Below are 17,326 nucleotides of genomic sequence, written 5' to 3'. Positions count from 1 at the left end.
AGGGAGCATAACTAACCAAATTTTGAAACAAAATCGTTGCCATTTTTCTGAGGTTTTCCTCGGGCCAACTCCTGCACCAGAGGTGGGGCCTGGGCTGGAGCGCTTACCAGTAACTTGGTCTGATAGATTTCCAGCCCTTTAAAGAAATTAGCCATGAAGGCTTCAGGCTTCTCGACTTTCTGCCCACGCCTCCGCTTCTTCTTTTTTGTTGCCTCTGCCCACAGGACCTTGGCTTGTTCTTCTCCGGCTGTCTCCTCCTTCTCCCCATCTTCCATGCTGCAGGAGCAAGAAACCCACTTAGCACGGAGGCCAGGGGGAGGCCTGGCCAGACAGGGAGACTGAATTCAAGTCTGGTAATTCCTTCTTGGGAGGTGGAAACCTCAGCTCTTTATCACCCATGGTGCCTCGACATCAACTGTGTACTTAATGAGTGGTGTCCACTTTGATGAGCCATGGTCATAGGTGTACAATAGTTATCAATACGTTTGTAGTCTTTTTCCGAAATTTGGCTTAACTTTTCTTCTTCAGAGAAGTCCTTTATTATTTATTTTTTAAGACTTAATTTGAATTAGCAATAGTACCTATTCCCCAAATTTGTGGTAGGGATTAAATGAGATATTGTGTAAATACCTTAGCATAGGGCCTGGCATGTAATAGGTATTGAATATATTAGACACCATCATCATCAACATTATATAAAGTTATGAAATGTCAGTGTTTGATAATTTGGCCAAATGGTGAAATTCTGACCTACTAGTGAGATGATAAAATTAACAAGATTAATAAAATGTGTTTATTGTATAGCTGGGGTAAAAGGAAATATACCCAAAGCTTGAAAAATACCTATCTATACGTATATATAAAAGCCTAAGAGACCTCTACAACCGAATGACTGGAACAACCAGAATGACCTATGGCATGCACTGACCATCAGGGGGTAGATGCTCAACACAGGAGCTGTCCCCTGTTGATTAGTGTACTCCCACAGCCAATCTCTTGCAGCCCCTCCCCCCGGCCGGCCAACCTCCCATGGCCGCCCCCACAGCCAACCTCCCACAGCACCTCTGGCCCCTCCTCCTGGGCCGGCCAGCCAACCTCCCGCGTGTGCCTCCCCCTTGGCCTACCAACCTCCTGCGGCCCCTCCCCTCCAGCCGACCAGCCCCCCTGATAGGCCTCGATGGCTAGCCAGGCCAAGGGATTCCACCTGTGCATGAATTTGTGCACCAGGCCTCTAGTTTCTTATATTACTACTAGATGTCCGGTGCATAAAATTTGTGTATGGGTGGCAGTCCCTAGGCCTAGCTGGCGATTGAAGCACAAACGTCTGGTGTGGAAGGACAGGTCCCAGCTGACCTCTGGGCCCTGGGCAGCACCTGGGCCCCTAGCCCCCGCATACCCTCCTCCACCTGAGTCATGGCGCCCAAGTTCCCACATGGAGATGTGGTGAGTGCGGACAGATGCCGCAGGCCAGGGTGCAGCATGGGCCTCTGGGTCACTCAGTGGCATTCATGGAAACCGGGTGGGCAGGGCGCTCTCTCCCGTCTGGCCTCTCGGACCAGTTCCTGTGCAAACCCACAGGGAGCCTGACTGCCCCTGTGATCCCAGCGGCTGCAGCCTGGCTCACCTGGAAGATGCCGCATAGGTGTGGGGTGGGTTCCTTGTGGGCGCCTGGCACCTGAGTGCGGGCGGGGCTTCCCTGGTGTGTGAGCCCTGGCATCCCAGGGGAGGGTAGCAGGGAGAGTAAGAGTGACACCCCACATTCTCACCACACCTCCGTCCCTGTCACCCCTGCCCCCAGGTAGCTGGTGAGAGGTCGCAGTGCATTGCTGACACCCGCCATGTTTCGTGCCATGTCCTGGTGGTCAGAGCACATCATAGCAAGCAGTCGAACTCCTGGTTTCCCAAACAACCACCCGAGGGGACAATTTGCATATCAGGCTCTTATTATATAGGATAACATTACTATAGTTATTTACCACAGCAATAGAATAGTAAATGCTATCAAGAACTGTCTAACATGAGTTTGAGTCCTCGAAGCTACCAAGAACTTACTCTGCCTTTTCGGGTTCCACTTTTCCTTCTGAGTCATGTGCTGCTTTCATCTCTGCTGCCTAGATAAAAACAACAGTCAGTCAAGTTCTCTCCGAATCAGTGCGTTCATGTGAAGAGCCATATCACTGGCCACTTTCATCTCCTTGGTCAGAAGTCCCAATGGCTTTCTCTTCTCCTGCTTCTGCTTCTCTCAGGGTCATGAAGGTGAGTGTCCTGCTACATATCCAGGTGCTCTGGAGAGATGCCAAGACAAAGATTTCAAACCTGAAAACTCCACTGCCCTCTTATTATTAGTCAACTCAAAGAGAAAACTTGTGCTTGGATACTGTCAGAGCCCCGAGGCAGTGGTCCCACTACCCCATGGGGTCAGGGAGAGATGGTCTAAATAAGAGCCTGCTTCCATCAGACAGGATACCTGCCTCATCTTTAATCCTCTTAGCACCCACTCCCCCACGCCCTCTGCCTGATGACCACTGCACTTCGAAGAAAATTCAAGCTCCTTACTGAGGCCTACATGGCTACAGGATGATGGCCTTTCATTCCATCTTGCACCTCTTGATTCCTTACTTCCTACACCCAAACACCAAGACCTCATTTTCTTTCCTGGGACATTCCAAATCCTTCCCTGCACCAGGACCTTTGCACCAAGCATCTCCTCTGCCTGGAGTGTGACTGCGGTGCATGTGCCTGATATCCTTCAGGACATGGTTCATAGGACACCTTGTTAGAAGCCTCCTTGACCGTCCTATTTAAAGTAGGGCCCACATTCACTCTGTAACACATGTCCTTGCTCATTTATTTTAGCATGTGTCACAAATGGTAATTATCTTATTTATTTGTTGTCTTCTTCCATTAGAAGTTAAGCTCTATTAAAGCAAAAATGTCTTTCCTGTTAACTGAGTTTTCATAGCCTCAGAACACAGCTTGTCATGTAGCAGGCCTTGAATGAATCCAATTATGTTTATGCCTTGGGGCTACATCAGGGAGCCAAATGGAGTAAAGAAATTAATGTTGTAAGAATACCTATGATTCTGTTGATTTCTTCCCTGATTCGAAAAGCCAGGTGAGAGTTCTCTCCTGTACATATCCTTAGCACCTGGCATTCATCCTTCCTAACGTTCTTTATGCCTATACAGATTTATCCAATATCTCTCTTTTTCACTGAATTATAGGGACAATGCATTTTTCACTTACCACTGTATCCTCAGAGCCAAAAACAGTGACAAGCACATATTAGCTAGTTAATAAATATTAATGTAATGAATGAATAAAAGTTGTCATTGGGCTCTGATCTCTTTACATTTCTCTCCATACCCCCTTTAGTGCTAGAATGATGCTGTGAGTTGGATGCTGTAACAGAGGGAAACACCCATGACCAAGGGTTGACCAAGGGCCAACATCCATGACCAAGGGGCTCTGAATTACTATTATCTTATTCTCTTAATCTAGTCGACTCAAAGTCCAAATTTAATAGTGGCTGCATCACAATAATGAAATGTCCCAGCAGATAAGACTCACTGGGACAATGTGCTAAATTATATGACACCATCTGAACCTTTTGGGACACTGCAGAATTATTATCTCACCAGAAAAACCTCCTCTTATGTTATACTTGGTTTTCTATGCTTTCAGTTTACTGAATGAACCTGTCTACCATGAGAACTAACCTTCTAATAAAAGTGTGGAAGTAAGGTGAGCATCACAGATCACCATGTTTGAACTCTACAATGTAAACTGAAGACCACCCAGCAATTAGACACTGAGACATCCATTTATGCCTTGCACTCCGCAGACATGGGAGAGCTAGAATGATGAAGTCAGGGCAATCATACGAGAGCTGGTGTCTAATACATTGTTGGCTCTCAGGGAGTTGGTGTCAGTACTAGTTGCAAAATATAGTAGCAAGTGTTTTTCTGGGGGTAAAGGAGGAGGATGGAAACAAATTATGCTTACCTGTACTTTCCTTTTCTTCCGCACAGTACTCTCTAGTGTAGGGGGTTCATCTTTGCCAATAATCTCAGAGAGGTCACCCAAACCCACTTCTGGCCCATGCTTTGAGCCACCTTCTTTCTTGGAGTGGAATCCAAAAAGATCTGACATAACATCCGCATCTCCTTTATCACCCTTTAAAAAGTGCACCAGTTCAGTGGTGATACCCGGCTCGGTCCCTTCTGCCCTCTCAGCCTCCAAAACATCATCATGGATACCAAATTGGGTTGGATCAGGCATGTCCCCCAGGATCTTGGTCACCCTGATGTTCTTTGCCCCTTCTACCAGGCCCCCTCCGAATACTGTGTTCCACAGGATCTGAAAGATTCCCCCCAAGATGGTGAAGAACAACTGGAACAGCCCCACAAACAACATCCAGAAGAACGAGAAGAACACCTTTACCAGCTCCTTCACAGTCATCTTTTTCACCTTCCTGTATTGCTTCCTGAGGTTCTTCAGGGTTACCCTCTTTAGAAAGTTGGCCACATTTCTCTTCACTGAGGCACAGGCCATGGCAAATGCAGAGGCAGACTCAAAGGATCTGTCATCCTCTTCTTCCCCCTCAATCTCTATTGTGTAAGAAGAGTCTTCATCTTCCTCCTCCTCCTCTTCTGGTCTGTCAGTTGAGTCAGATTCAGAGATCTGAGATGCTAACTGCATTTCAAAGATGGTATCCTCACAGAAGTTCACAAACAGTTCCATCTTTTCCTGCTCCCCGCCTTCATTGACAACATCGAAGATGAACTGGCGCTTAGATTCCTTCACTTGGGGCTTTTCCCATTGAGTTCGACTGGATTCACTGATCTCAAAATAAACACGCTCAATTTTCTTGGCACCACCCATTATCTCAATGCGTCCTAGGTATGGTTCGAAGTAGTTTAGCACACTTTCTGCTGGGTCCAACAGACATTTAAGGCGAGAATCATTTGGCATATGCTCTGAGAGATTTGTCAATAACACTGCCACATTAAACCCTATGTCCTTGGCCGGCTCATGGAACCGGTCGACAAAATCAATGTAATTAAACATGTCATTCTCATCAGCTTCTGCACAAGAAAGGAGAAAGTCAATCTCTGACTGTGTGTACTGTTTTTGCCCTTCCATGGCCTTCTGGAATTCTTTTTTGGAGATAATCCCTTTACCATCTGGGTCATATTCTTTGAAGGTGTCTGAGCTGGTTAAGTCTTTAAGTTTCAAGAACATGTCAAAGAATTTCAAGATCATTTCTACATTGGTAGATGACTCTACCAGTGTGTCAACCATCTGCTTGCCAATAGTTCCATTTACCACATTCCCTGTGAGGCAGGTTCAAAAAGACATACAAATATATTAATAAATCCAAGCCATTCTGTAACTGGTCAGGTAGCTATTTCTAGAAGACTTATGTACCAAATCAGTCAGTTCTTTTCTGACTGTGATAATTTGGAAATGGGCAGGAGGGATCAGCAAGCCATAAAGACTACATCACTAGGAGCCAAGGGGGGTAGAAACAGAGGGAGAAGGAGATGGCTATCCCAGTGCCTTTTATCTGGCTTGGGGCCTAGGAATTGGTTTTGTTATTAGGTTATTGGGGACACATAGGAATAAGTGGTGCCCCTCTCATCCCCTTAGACCTAGGAGAGTGACCAACTAGATGGCTGGCATACACACTGGCAGCCAGATGTATTGAAAAGCAATGGGGAAAGGGAGAGAATAGGGAAGAGCAAAGCTTAGAGGTTTTCCCCAGTTCATTCTGGCTTTCCTATTGTCATAAAATAAGTTGGTTTCAGGCTTTGTCCATCAGACCATGTTCCTCTCATTCATGTTTTTTTGATGAAAATTTGGCTTTCTAACCAATGTTATATGGCATGAATGACCTGCCAGGAGGATAATCTGCGTGATTAGTATGGTTAGCGCTTGGACCAATTACAGTTGTGTGAATGCCTAGTTATACCAAACAGCCCAACCTTCCAGGAGGGACAGAAGCATCACCACCATGTCCTGAAGGAGATCCAAGAGTTCCTTCAGCAGCTCGATCTGACTGGAATCCTAGAACAGAAACAGGAGATACCCCTGAGCTATCTGATCCCTCAGCAAAGTACAGGGCAGCGAGCAAGAAGAGCCTGCTCTGGAAATGCTAGGTGAGGGTTGCGTCAGTCTCTGGAATGAGTTCCCTTCTCATTGTGAATGCGGACGTCTTACCATCCACTGTTTGTAGCGTCAGGAAGCTGCCTGGAGCAGGGCATGGCCAATAGCATTCCTTTACAGCTTTCCTTTTATTAGCACAATGTGGCAGATATACCACTCATTGTCCAAAACTACTGAACAACCCAATCCACCAAAGAGCTGTTAGGTATCTCTATAGTTTATGTTGTTGTTCTTGATACTGGAGAAATGCTAGTGAGCTTTTTGGGAATACTATTGCAATGCAATTAAGGCATTGAGATTAAAATCACTAAGTGGGTTCTCCTTTTTTTAATGGATTAATTTAGGTTCTCCTGATTCTAGTTGGTGGTGATCTGGGTGCCACTGGTCCCTTAAAATGTTATATAATTGAGGCTATTCCTCCGGATGGTTTTGATACTAGTCTGTTTGGTTTTAATTTCAGCATTGCAGACAGGGCATTGGCGAGTTAGCACTGTGCTTTGCACCCTACATCACAGAAGGAAGACAATCCTTGGAGGATCTGAGGTGGGCAATCAGAGGGTGAGATTAAAAAATGCATCTGGGCCACACTCCTTTTACAGACTCTTTGTAAAGACAGTTACTTGTCTAGCTCTTTTTTTTTTTTTTTTTTTTTTTTAATTTCTTTATTGATTAAGGTGTCACATATTTGTCCTCATCCCCCCCTTCCCATCCCACCCCTCTCCCCACGCATGCCCCAATCCCCTGTTGAACTTAACCGTTGGATAGGCTTATATGCATGCATACAGGTCCTTTGGTTGAACTCTCCCCCTCCCCCCACCCTCCCCCTACCCTCCCCTATCCTCCCTCTGAGGCCCGATAGTCCGATCGATGCCTCCTTGCTTCTGGCTCTGTTCTTGTTCCTCAGTCTATGTTGTTCCTCATTTCCTCTAGATGAACGAGATCAAATGTCACTAGATATATACTAATAAGAACTGAATGTGAGACGAGCAATAATATTTATGCTGACAGGCAAATGAATCAATCTGTAGCGAGCTTCCCCCTGGACCAACAGTTCTTTTGAGACCCAATTTCGATGTCCAGTAGTTCCTTATGTGTACATGTCAGCACTGACCCCTCAGCTCTGGATGGTGGACAAATGGTGGTAATGGAGGTCTGACTCCCTCTGGTTTGGTCTCGGCCGATCCCAGGGGCACGGCGTCACCTGGACTAAGGGGCACGTGGCCTCACCCATACCCAAGGGGCGCGTGGTCTCACCCGGGCCTGGGACCCAGCCTCACCCGGATGGATCGAGGGGCGCACGGCCTCACCCGGACCCAGGATCTGGCTTCACCCGTACCCAAGGACGCTTGGCCGCTCCCAGACCCAGGGGCACGTGGCCTCACCCGGGCTTAGTTGCACAAGGCCTCACCTGGATCCAGGGACACATGGTCTCTCCCGGACCCAGGGACGCTTGGCCTCTCCCAGACCCAGGGCCACTTGGGCTCACCCGGGCCTAGGTGCACGAGGCCTCACCCGGATCCAGGGACACATGGTCTCACCCGGACCCAGGGACGCTTGGCCTCTCCCAGACCCAGGGCCACTTGGGCTCACCCGGGCCTAGGTGCACGAGGCCTCACCCGGATCCAGGGACACATGGTCTCACCCGGACCCAGGGACGCTTGGCCTCTCCCAGACCCAGGGCCACTTGGGCTCACCCGGGCCTAGGTGCACGAGGCCTCACCCGGATCCAGGGACACATGGTCTCACCCGGACCCAGGGACGCTTGGCCTCTCCCAGACCCAGGGCCACTTGGGCTCACCCGGGCCTAGGTGCACGAGGCCTCACCCGGATCCAGGGACACATGGTCTCACCCAGACCCAGGAACGTTTGGCCACTCCCAGACCCAGGGCCACTTGGGCTCACCCGGGCCTAGGTGCACGAGGCCTCACCCAGATCCAGGGACGCATGGTCTCACCCGGACCCAGGGACGCTTGGCCTCTCCCAGACCCGGGGCCACTTGGGCTCACCCGGGCCTAGGTGCACGAGGCCTCACCCGGATCCAGGGACACATGGTCTCACCCGGACCCAGGGACGCTTGGCCTCTCCCAGACCCAGGGCCACTTGGGCTCACCCGGGCCTAGGTGCACGAGGCCTCACCCGGATCCAGGGACGCATGGTCTCACCCGGACCCAGGGACGCTTGGCCTCTCCCAGACCCAGGGCCACTTGGGCTCACCCGGGCCTAGGTGCACGAGGCCTCACCCGGATCCAGGGACACATGGTCTCACCCGGACCCAGGGATGCTTGGCCTCTCCCCGACCCAGGGCCACTTGGGCTCACCCGGGCCTAGGTGCACAAGGCATCACCCGGATCCAGGGACACATGGTCTCACCCGGACCCAGGGATGCTTGGCCTCTCCCAGACCCAGGGCCACTTGGGCTCACCCGGGCCTAGGTGCACGAGGCCTCACCCGGATCCAGGGACACATGGTCTCACCCGGACCCAGGGACGCTTGGCCTCTCCCAGACCCAGGGCCACTTGGGCTCACCCGGGCCTAGGTGCACGAGGCCTCACCCGGATCCAGGGACACATGGTCTCACCCAGACCCAGGAACGTTTGGCCACTCCCAGACCCAGGGCCACGTGGGCTCACCCGGGCCTAGGTGCACGAGGCCTCACCCAGATCCAGGGACGCATGGTCTCACCCGGACCCAGGGACGCTTGGCCTCTCCCAGACCCGGGGCCACTTGGGATCACCCGGGCCTAGGTGCACGAGGCCTCACCCGGATCCAGGGACACATGGTCTCACCCGGACCCAGGGACGCTTGGCCTCTCCCAGACCCAGGGCCACTTGGGCTCACCCGGGCCTAGGTGCACGAGGCCTCACCCGGATCCAGGGACACATGGTCTCACCCAGACCCAGGAACGTTTGGCCACTCCCAGACCCAGGGCCACTTGGGCTCACCCGGGCCTAGGTGCACGAGGCCTCACCCAGATCCAGGGACGCATGGTCTCACCCGGACCCAGGGACGCTTGGCCTCTCCCAGACCCGGGGCCACTTGGGCTCACCCGGGCCTAGGTGCACGAGGCCTCACCCGGATCCAGGGACACATGGTCTCACCCGGACCCAGGGATGCTTGGCCTCTCCCAGACCCAGGGCCACTTGGGCTCACCCGGGCCTAGGTGCACGAGGCCTCACCCGGATCCAGGGACACATGGTCTCACCCGGACCCAGGGACGCTTGGCCTCTCCCAGACCCAGGGCCACTTGGGCTCACCCGGGCCTAGGTGCACGAGGCCTCACCCGGATCCAGGGACACATGGTCTCACCCAGACCCAGGAACGTTTGGCCACTCCCAGACCCAGGGCCACTTGGGCTCACCCGGGCCTAGGTGCACGAGGCCTCACCCAGATCCAGGGACGCATGGTCTCACCCGGACCCAGGGACGCTTGGCCTCTCCCAGACCCGGGGCCACTTGGGATCACCCGGGCCTAGGTGCACGAGGCCTCACCCGGATCCAGGGACACATGGTCTCACCCGGACCCAGGGACGCTTGGCCTCTCCCAGACCCAGGGCCACTTGGGCTCACCCGGGCCTAGGTGCACGAGGCCTCACCCGGATCCAGGGACACATGGTCTCACCCAGACCCAGGAACGGTTGGCCACTCCCAGACCCAGGGCCACTTGGGCTCACCCGGGCCTAGGTGCACGAGGCCTCACCCAGATCCAGGGACGCATGGTCTCACCCGGACCCAGGGACGCTTGGCCTCTCCCAGACCCGGGGCCACTTGGGCTCACCCGGGCCTAGGTGCACGAGGCCTCACCCGGATCCAGGGACACATGGTCTCACCCGGACCCAGGGACGCTTGGCCTCTCCCCGACCCAGGGCCACTTGGGCTCACCCGGGCCTAGGTGCACGATGCCTCACCCGGATCCAGGGACACATGGTCTCACCCGGACCCAGGGATGCTTGGCCTCTCCCAGACCCAGGGCCACTTGGGCTCACCCGGGCCTAGGTGCACGAGGGCTCACCCGGATCCTGGGACACTTGGTCTCACCCGGACCCAGGGATGCTTGGCCTCTCCCAGACCCAGGGCCACTTGGGCTCACCCGGGCCTAGGTGCACGAGGCCTCACCCAGATCCAGGGACACATGGTCTCACCCGGACCCAGGGACGCTTGGCCTCTCCCCGACCCAAGGCCACTTGGGCTCACCCGGGCCTAGGTGCACGAGGCCTCACCCAGATCCTGGGACACATGGTCTCACCCGGACCCAGGGACGCTTGGCCTCTCCCCGACCCAGGGCCACTTGGGCTCACCTGGGCCTAGGTGCACTAGGCCTCATCCCGATCCAGGGACGCATGGTCTCACCCGGACCCAGGGACGCTTGGCCTCTCCCAGACCCAGGGCCACTTGGGCTCACCCGGGCCTAGGTGCACGAGGCCTCATCCGGATCCTGGGACACATGGTCTCACCCGGACCCAGGGATGCTTGGCCTCTCCCAGACCCAGGGCCACTTGGGCTCACCCGGGCCTAGGTGCACAAGGCATCACCCGGATCCAGGGACACATGGTCTCACCCGGACCCAGGGACGCTTGGCCTCTCCCAGACCCAGGGCCACTTGGGCTCACCCGGGCCTATGTGCACGCAGCCTCACCCGGATCCAGGGACACATGGTCTCACCCGGACCCAGGGACGCTTGGCCTCTCCCAGACCCAGGGCCACTTGGGCTCACCCGGGCCTATGTGCACGCAGCCTCACCCGGATCCAGGGACTCTTGGCCTCTCCCGGACCCAGGGCCACTTGGGCTCACCCGGGCCTAGGTGCACTAGGCCTCACCCCGATCCAGGGACGCATGGTCTCACCCGGACCCAGGGACGCTTGGCCTCTCCCAGACCCAGGGCCACTTGGGCTCACCCGGGCCTATGTGCACACAGCCTCACCCGGATCCAGGGACACATGGTCTCGCCTGGACCCAGGGGTGTGTGGGCTCTCCCAGACCCAGGGGCGCTTGGCCTCGCCCGGGCACGGGATCCAGCGTCATCCGGGTCCAGGGGCACTTGGCCTCACCCGGACCCGGAGTCCGGCCTCACCTGGACCCAGGGGCATGTGGCCTCACCTAGACCCAGGGACGTGAGGCCTCACTTATACCCAGTGGCGTGTGACCACACTCGAGTCCAGAGGCGCGCAACCCCGCCCGCACCCGGGTCTCAGCGGGGCCCCGTCTTCCCGATCCCAATTCCTGCCGGTCAATCCCCCCTCAGCAATTCCCCTGGCCATCCTTCCAGAGCTCCAGTATGGCTGCTGCAGAACTCGTCGGGCGGCGGCTCGGCGAAGCTCCGGTGCACCCGGTGCATGGCGGTGGGCCAGTCTGGCGTCGCTGCGTCGGCCCTTGGGTCTGCATCGGTGGCCGGTCGCCGAGCATGCGCACCTGGCCGCTTCCGGGGCGTTGAGATTCTTGACGGACTCAGAGGTCAGCAAGCGCGGAGTCTCCCACCCCATGTCTCATAGGGGCTCGTCTGTCCGTGCTTGGCTGCCAGTGGAGCCGTCCCCTCAGCCGGAGACCGCCGGGGGAACTGCGCCGAGCACGTTCCAGGCCGCTGTTGTATCGCCTGAGCCATAGTTCTTTTGTGTCGCCTGAGCTGTAGTTCTTAAAGTGTGGTCTTTGGGTCACCGGCATCAGCATCATCCCACATACCCCTCTTTTATTCTAGTTGTAGAGCATCTACTCAGCCAGCCCTATGGTGGTCTTGGATGGTGTCTGCTCTGCTCTCTTGTCGTAGTCTCAAAGTTGTTGTGGTAGGCAACAATCAGGCTTCCGCCCTATGCCTCCATCTTGGTCCTCCTTTGTATAGTTAAGTCTTGATTGTTGTTGGTGTCACTGGGGGGGCTCTCTTTGTCTATAAAGGAAGAGTTGCTGTGCAGGAGACACGTTTATGGGCCGGGTCTTGGTGCAGCAAAGCTTTGGCGCTCACTGAATATTCCCGTTGAATGTGTCCCTTATGCACGTGGTTGAAATCTGGTATCATCTCCCACAGACCACTAGATGCCCTCGTTTCTGGGTCTCCAATGGGGTGTAGATCAGCTACTGCCTTAGGCACTCAGCAAGGATTACAGCAAAAACTGTAGTTTCTTCCTCCTGTCTGAGTGGCCCTGGAGCAGTCCGACTAGAACAGCAGATCATCTGGTCCGCTGCCAGAGGGCAGGCCACCCACATGCATAAGCCATTGCTTGGGGCGCAGGTGTGCCTGCAAGACTTGCGGGGCAGGTCTTCAAAACATGCGGGGCGGGTCCCAGGGCGGGGCGGGGTCTCAGGGCGCCAACAGGCCATGGTGCGGCGAGCCTCGATGGCTGTGAGTCTGGTCCTTCTGCCTTCCATGTATCTAAGTCCCCTCGTTCCGCACTCCAGCGCAGCAAACACTGATTGCTGGGCGCACCTCTGCAAGAGTCCCGCCTCTCCCCGCAGGCATCTGGGTCTCCCGGGGTTCGCCAGAAGATGGGTTTCAGGGTGATGGAGAGCTAATCTCCCTTAGGTTTGGAACAAAAGCCCCTTTCCCCCGCCACCAGCCAGACCCACGCACCTCCACACCTCATCCCCTCCGATTTCGCTGGGTGCGAGGCAACAGAACAGCCTTTAACCTCCGCCGCCATCTTTTTCAAACTTCTCAATTTGTACTTCTTAATCCCTTCATTTCAGTCAACTCTACTGAAGTCTAGCGCCACCGGGAGGTGCACGGAAAGGGCGCCCGGGCCTCCGTCCGGTGCGCGGTGCGCGCGTCCCGCGGAACCAGGCGCGCGAGGGCTGCGCGGCTGGGACAGGCGCTGGGCGGCCGCCGAGCTCCAGGCACCGCCATCACCGTGTTCCGGACGTCGCCGCCGCGGCGTCCCCCCAATTTATACTTTTTAATCCCTTGAATTCAGTCAACTCTACTGAAGTCTAGCGCCTCCGGGAGGTGCACGGAAAGGGCGCCCGGGCCTCCGTCCGGCGCGCGGTGCGCGCGTCCCGCGGAACCAGGCGCGCGAGGGCTGCGCGGCTGGGACGGGCGCTGGGCGGCCGCCGAGCTCCAGGCACCGCCATCACCGTGTTCCGGACGTCGCCGCCGCGGCGTCCCCCCAATTTATACTTTTTAATCCCTTGAATTCAGTCAACTCTACTGAAGTCTAGCGCCGCCGGGAGGTGCACGGAAAGGGCGCCCGGGCCTCCGTCCGGTGCGCGGTGCGCGCGTCCCGCGGAACCAGGCGCGCGAGGGCTGCGCGGCTGGGACGGGCGCTGGGCGGCCTCCGAGCTCCAGGCACCGCCATCACCGGGTTCCGGACGTCGCCGCCGCGGCGTCCCCCCAATTTATACTTTTTAATCCCTTGAATTCAGTCAACTCTACTGAAGTCTAGCGCCGCCGGGAGGTGCACGGAGAGGGCGCCCGGGCCTCCGTCCGGTGTGTGGGGCGCGCGGCCCGCGGGACCAGGCGCGCGGGGGCTGCGCGGCGGGGACGGGTGCTGGGAGGCCGCCGGGCTCCGGGCGCCGCCGCTGCGGCGGCGTCCCCAGCGTCCCGGGCCGGGCGGCCTGCGGGGGCGGCGGAGTTGCGAAAGTGAGTGAGTTTCCCAGGGTTTCGCCCGGAATGGGGTTCAGTGCAATCGGAGCCGGTGCTCAGCGCACTCCGGAGCCTTTATCTCCTTCCTGCCAGTGAACTCCGGCCAGGTCATCAGCCGCCCCCTCCTCTCCGGTTCCATCCTCCCCGCAGGCGCGTGTGCTCGTGTCTCCGCCCGTTTCTCCATACCTCAGGCTTTTACGGCTTCCCCGACTGTCCCCGTGGCCTTCTCCTTCCCCCCAGCTGTGGGCATTTCAGTCCACCAACTTTCCTGTGGTTCTGGACGATGTCCGTTCTGACCTCTAGTTGTATTTTTGAAATTGTTGTGCCCGGCTGCAGGTTAGGTGTTTAACCTATGCCGCCATCTTGGTTTTTTGTCTAGCTCTTTAAATTTCAGAGGGACATGTCCCAGCTCTGGTGTATGTCACGGCTTTATGCGAAATAGACATGTAGAATATTTGAGCTGGAAGAGACCTCAGAGGTTAGCTATTCTAATTCCCAATATTTTAGAGTTGATGAAGCAAAAAACCAGAAAAGGGACCTGACTTTCTGAAATTTACCAGTGAGGAGGTGGCAGGACCAGGCTCCTGTCTCTGAAGCCCCTCACCATGCTGCCCCAGTTGGGTTGACATAGGAGTCAATCAGCTGACATGTTACTGCCAGATAAGCAGCCCTCCCAAGAACTCTCTCTTCCCATAAGGCCAGAGTCAAAAGGGGAAAAAAAAAACATGAAAGGGTTAGATAGCACATTCCAGAAGGGAGGAGGCAGATGTGACAGCCTTGAACATTGTAGGTACACATTATTTAAATTGATGCTACAAATGTTATTCTAATCAACCTGAAACATCCTGAAGTTCTCCCTCATGGGTTGCCATGGAGAGAGATGATCATCTACTATATACACTACATTTATTTGTTCATAATAAATGCTCTGAGCGAGTCTGAATCATCTTGCCAGAGAGATGGGGAGTGGAAAGGAAAGGCGGAGGTGGGGAGGGAGGGGGAAGCAAAGGTGAGAGAGAAGGCGTAGGTGAATTAAAGAGACATGCAGATAGTGGACAGACCAGACAAGGCCATCAATTGTTATAAATTGACAAAGCAGTGACAAGGAAGCAAAAGGATTAGCACCATAAAAAGCAAATGTTGAGGCAATTATGAAAAGGATAGGTTGGTGGGACATAAGGAAGGAAGCTGCATCCATGCAAAAGCCTGTCTGGGACATTCACTCCCATCTCCCATTTAGACCCAGGGTTTTAAAAATGAGAGCTAATCTGCTTGACTTTTTTAGCCATTTGATCAAGCAGCCACATCTACAATGGGAATACCAAGGGGGTGAGGATTAATTTAGCATTTCACACCAACAACTCACTGGGGACCGGCCACAGTACCTGAGAGAGTTTCATCTGCATGTTAGCAAACACATGGAGGAAGCCGACCACCGCATCCCACAGCCTGCTGTGAGCCAGGCTCTGCTGGTTCCCAATGCAAGGGCCCTGTGGAGAGGAGGAATCCGATTTCACTGCAACATCACGAGCTGCTCTGAAGGGCTTAGCAAGGGCCCATGACACTAGCTTATATGAACAGATAGCTCCTCCCCAAAGTCACATATTTTGTGCTCAATATTTCCCCAGGATATTAGCACCCCCATCATAGCATCCTATGTCTAACAAAAGCCAATAGGAATTTCATAGTCCAGCGATGTCCAGAGATTTTCTTTTAGCCTTAGAATATTTTCTTCAAAAAATCTTACACTGAAGAACATCATTTAAAAAAGTTCAGTACTCTGGTTGAACAAGACTGAAGGGCACTCCTGCTCACTTTCATCCACACCTTGGCATACAAGGGGTCTGAGGAACTCAAGGGTTCCGTGGAGTCCAATGTGAAAATCAAGCCCTAGCACATCTGTTATCTGGCAAAGCTGCTTGGAGAATGCTATGAGCACATGGTTATCTGTTCAAATAAAAAACAAAACAAACCCAAAACACTGAATAATATTCCTGGTCAATTACTTTTAGGATTTTCTTACCATTAACCTGAACTTTAGGTATAATACCATCTCTATCTCTTCTGAAAGCCAAACACAGAGGGAAGACAATGACCAGTTTGCATTTTTCATGTTAATATCCTTTCCAATTTTTGCAGATCATTATTGATCTGCTATTTCTTATTGTAAACCCTTCCTTATAGTTTATTTTTCCTACCTTTTAATCAATTCCCAAATGACCCTTCAGTAAGAAATTTCCGAAAAGAACACTGATACTATCTCATGTTCTGGAAGAGTCTTGACAGAATTCCCAGGGAAGAGGTGAGCAGGACAAATATTGCCTGCTTCCTTAAATCATGTAGCCTTATTTAAAAATCACTGTTCATGTACATTTGGTATCTGATCCCTAGAAACCTCTAGATTCTTTTTGGAACAAAACCCTTTGTACAAAAAAACACACAAAGTGTCTGCTTTGTGTTAGGGTTAAGTGCTGCATGGGGCATTCTGAAAATTGGAATGGGTTCTGCAGAGAGCAAATCTGATGCTTGTCAAATCTGTTCAATGGTCTTCGCAGGCATCTCACATTCTGTGACACTTCAGATGAGTCACCTGTTCCTAGGTTTATCTCTCCAGGTGACAATGATCAATCTCTCCCTTAAAATCTTCCTTTAAATTTAATAGTCTTAGTTTGTCTTAATAAGCAAATATGATCTGACTGTGCCAGTTGATTCCTCCTATGGATCTTTAAGAAACATATGCAACATCACTGAGGACTGTGACATGGCTACTGATTTTATAGCAAATTATGCCCCAGGGTGTCCTCTTTTCATGGTAGCTAGACTGCTGTAGGCAATGAACAGAGAATACTGTGAACAGAAAAAGAATGCTACTAGTTCTAGACATTCAACCTGAAGTTCACTTGTGGACTTAACTGGCATTCACATAGCTTATGTACTTCTGAAGTTACCTTATCCATAGAGTTCATTTCTGACAAATTCATAGGATGTCATTAATTCTGTTTTTAATCTCAAGACTCAAGGTGACATCATTTATGCCTTTATTCCTTCATTCTAGCAATCACTTCTTTACTCCACTATCCACACTTATGGAACACCTATGATGTAGACATTGTGCTAGAAATGAGGAATTTTAAATTGAATGAGAACATTTTGTCTGCAAAAAGTTTTCAGTTAAGGAGGGAAAGCAAAATATAACTAGATAAATGCAAGTGTGACAATGCTATGAATGAGTCACAGTGGGGACCCATAAACCATAGCTTCTCACAGAGTGTAGGTACTATTGGTTCCTATTTACAGAAAAGAAGTGTTGTCAGCAATAGGGCTAGATACACAGTCCATCCGTGCACCCACATGTTCTGTAGGGAATGCAGAGCATGGGGATGTTGAAAATGTTCTCCTTGTGTTTGAACATGCATTCCGTGCACATACCTGGATGTATTCTGTAAGAGAATTGAAAATCTGCTTTGTGACCACTAGAGCTTTGGAAAAATTGTGCTGTCCAGATTCATCAATGATGTCCTTCCCTGAATAATACCAGTAGAAATCACTGATTGATTCCTAAGAACAGACAAGTAGTTTAGTATTTCTCTGTCT

The 17,326-nt window shown here is 52.9% G+C and overlaps 1 protein-coding gene across 1 annotated transcript in view; it reads right to left on the bottom strand.

The window, feature by feature from the left end:
* Positions 1–17,326, bottom strand: part of RYR3 (ryanodine receptor 3) — a 393,437-nt gene that overhangs the window by 21,547 nt on the left and 354,564 nt on the right. The window contains exons 88-93 of the mRNA XM_054715636.1: positions 17,162–17,290; positions 15,118–15,222; positions 5,988–6,069; positions 4,006–5,336; positions 2,053–2,111; positions 108–276 (exon numbers count right to left, since the gene is read on the bottom strand). Of these exons, the coding sequence (XP_054571611.1) occupies positions 108–276; positions 2,053–2,111; positions 4,006–5,336; positions 5,988–6,069; positions 15,118–15,222; positions 17,162–17,290 (1,875 nt within the window). The remainder of the gene's footprint in view (positions 1–107; positions 277–2,052; positions 2,112–4,005; positions 5,337–5,987; positions 6,070–15,117; positions 15,223–17,161; positions 17,291–17,326) is intronic.

The sequence above is a fragment of the Eptesicus fuscus genome, chromosome 5 (genome assembly GCF_027574615.1).
Source record: "Eptesicus fuscus isolate TK198812 chromosome 5, DD_ASM_mEF_20220401, whole genome shotgun sequence".
NCBI classification, from domain to species: Eukaryota; Metazoa; Chordata; class Mammalia; order Chiroptera; family Vespertilionidae; genus Eptesicus; species Eptesicus fuscus.
The sequence above is the reverse complement of the archived record's forward strand: the minus strand, read 5'-3'. Positions and strand labels throughout refer to the sequence as shown.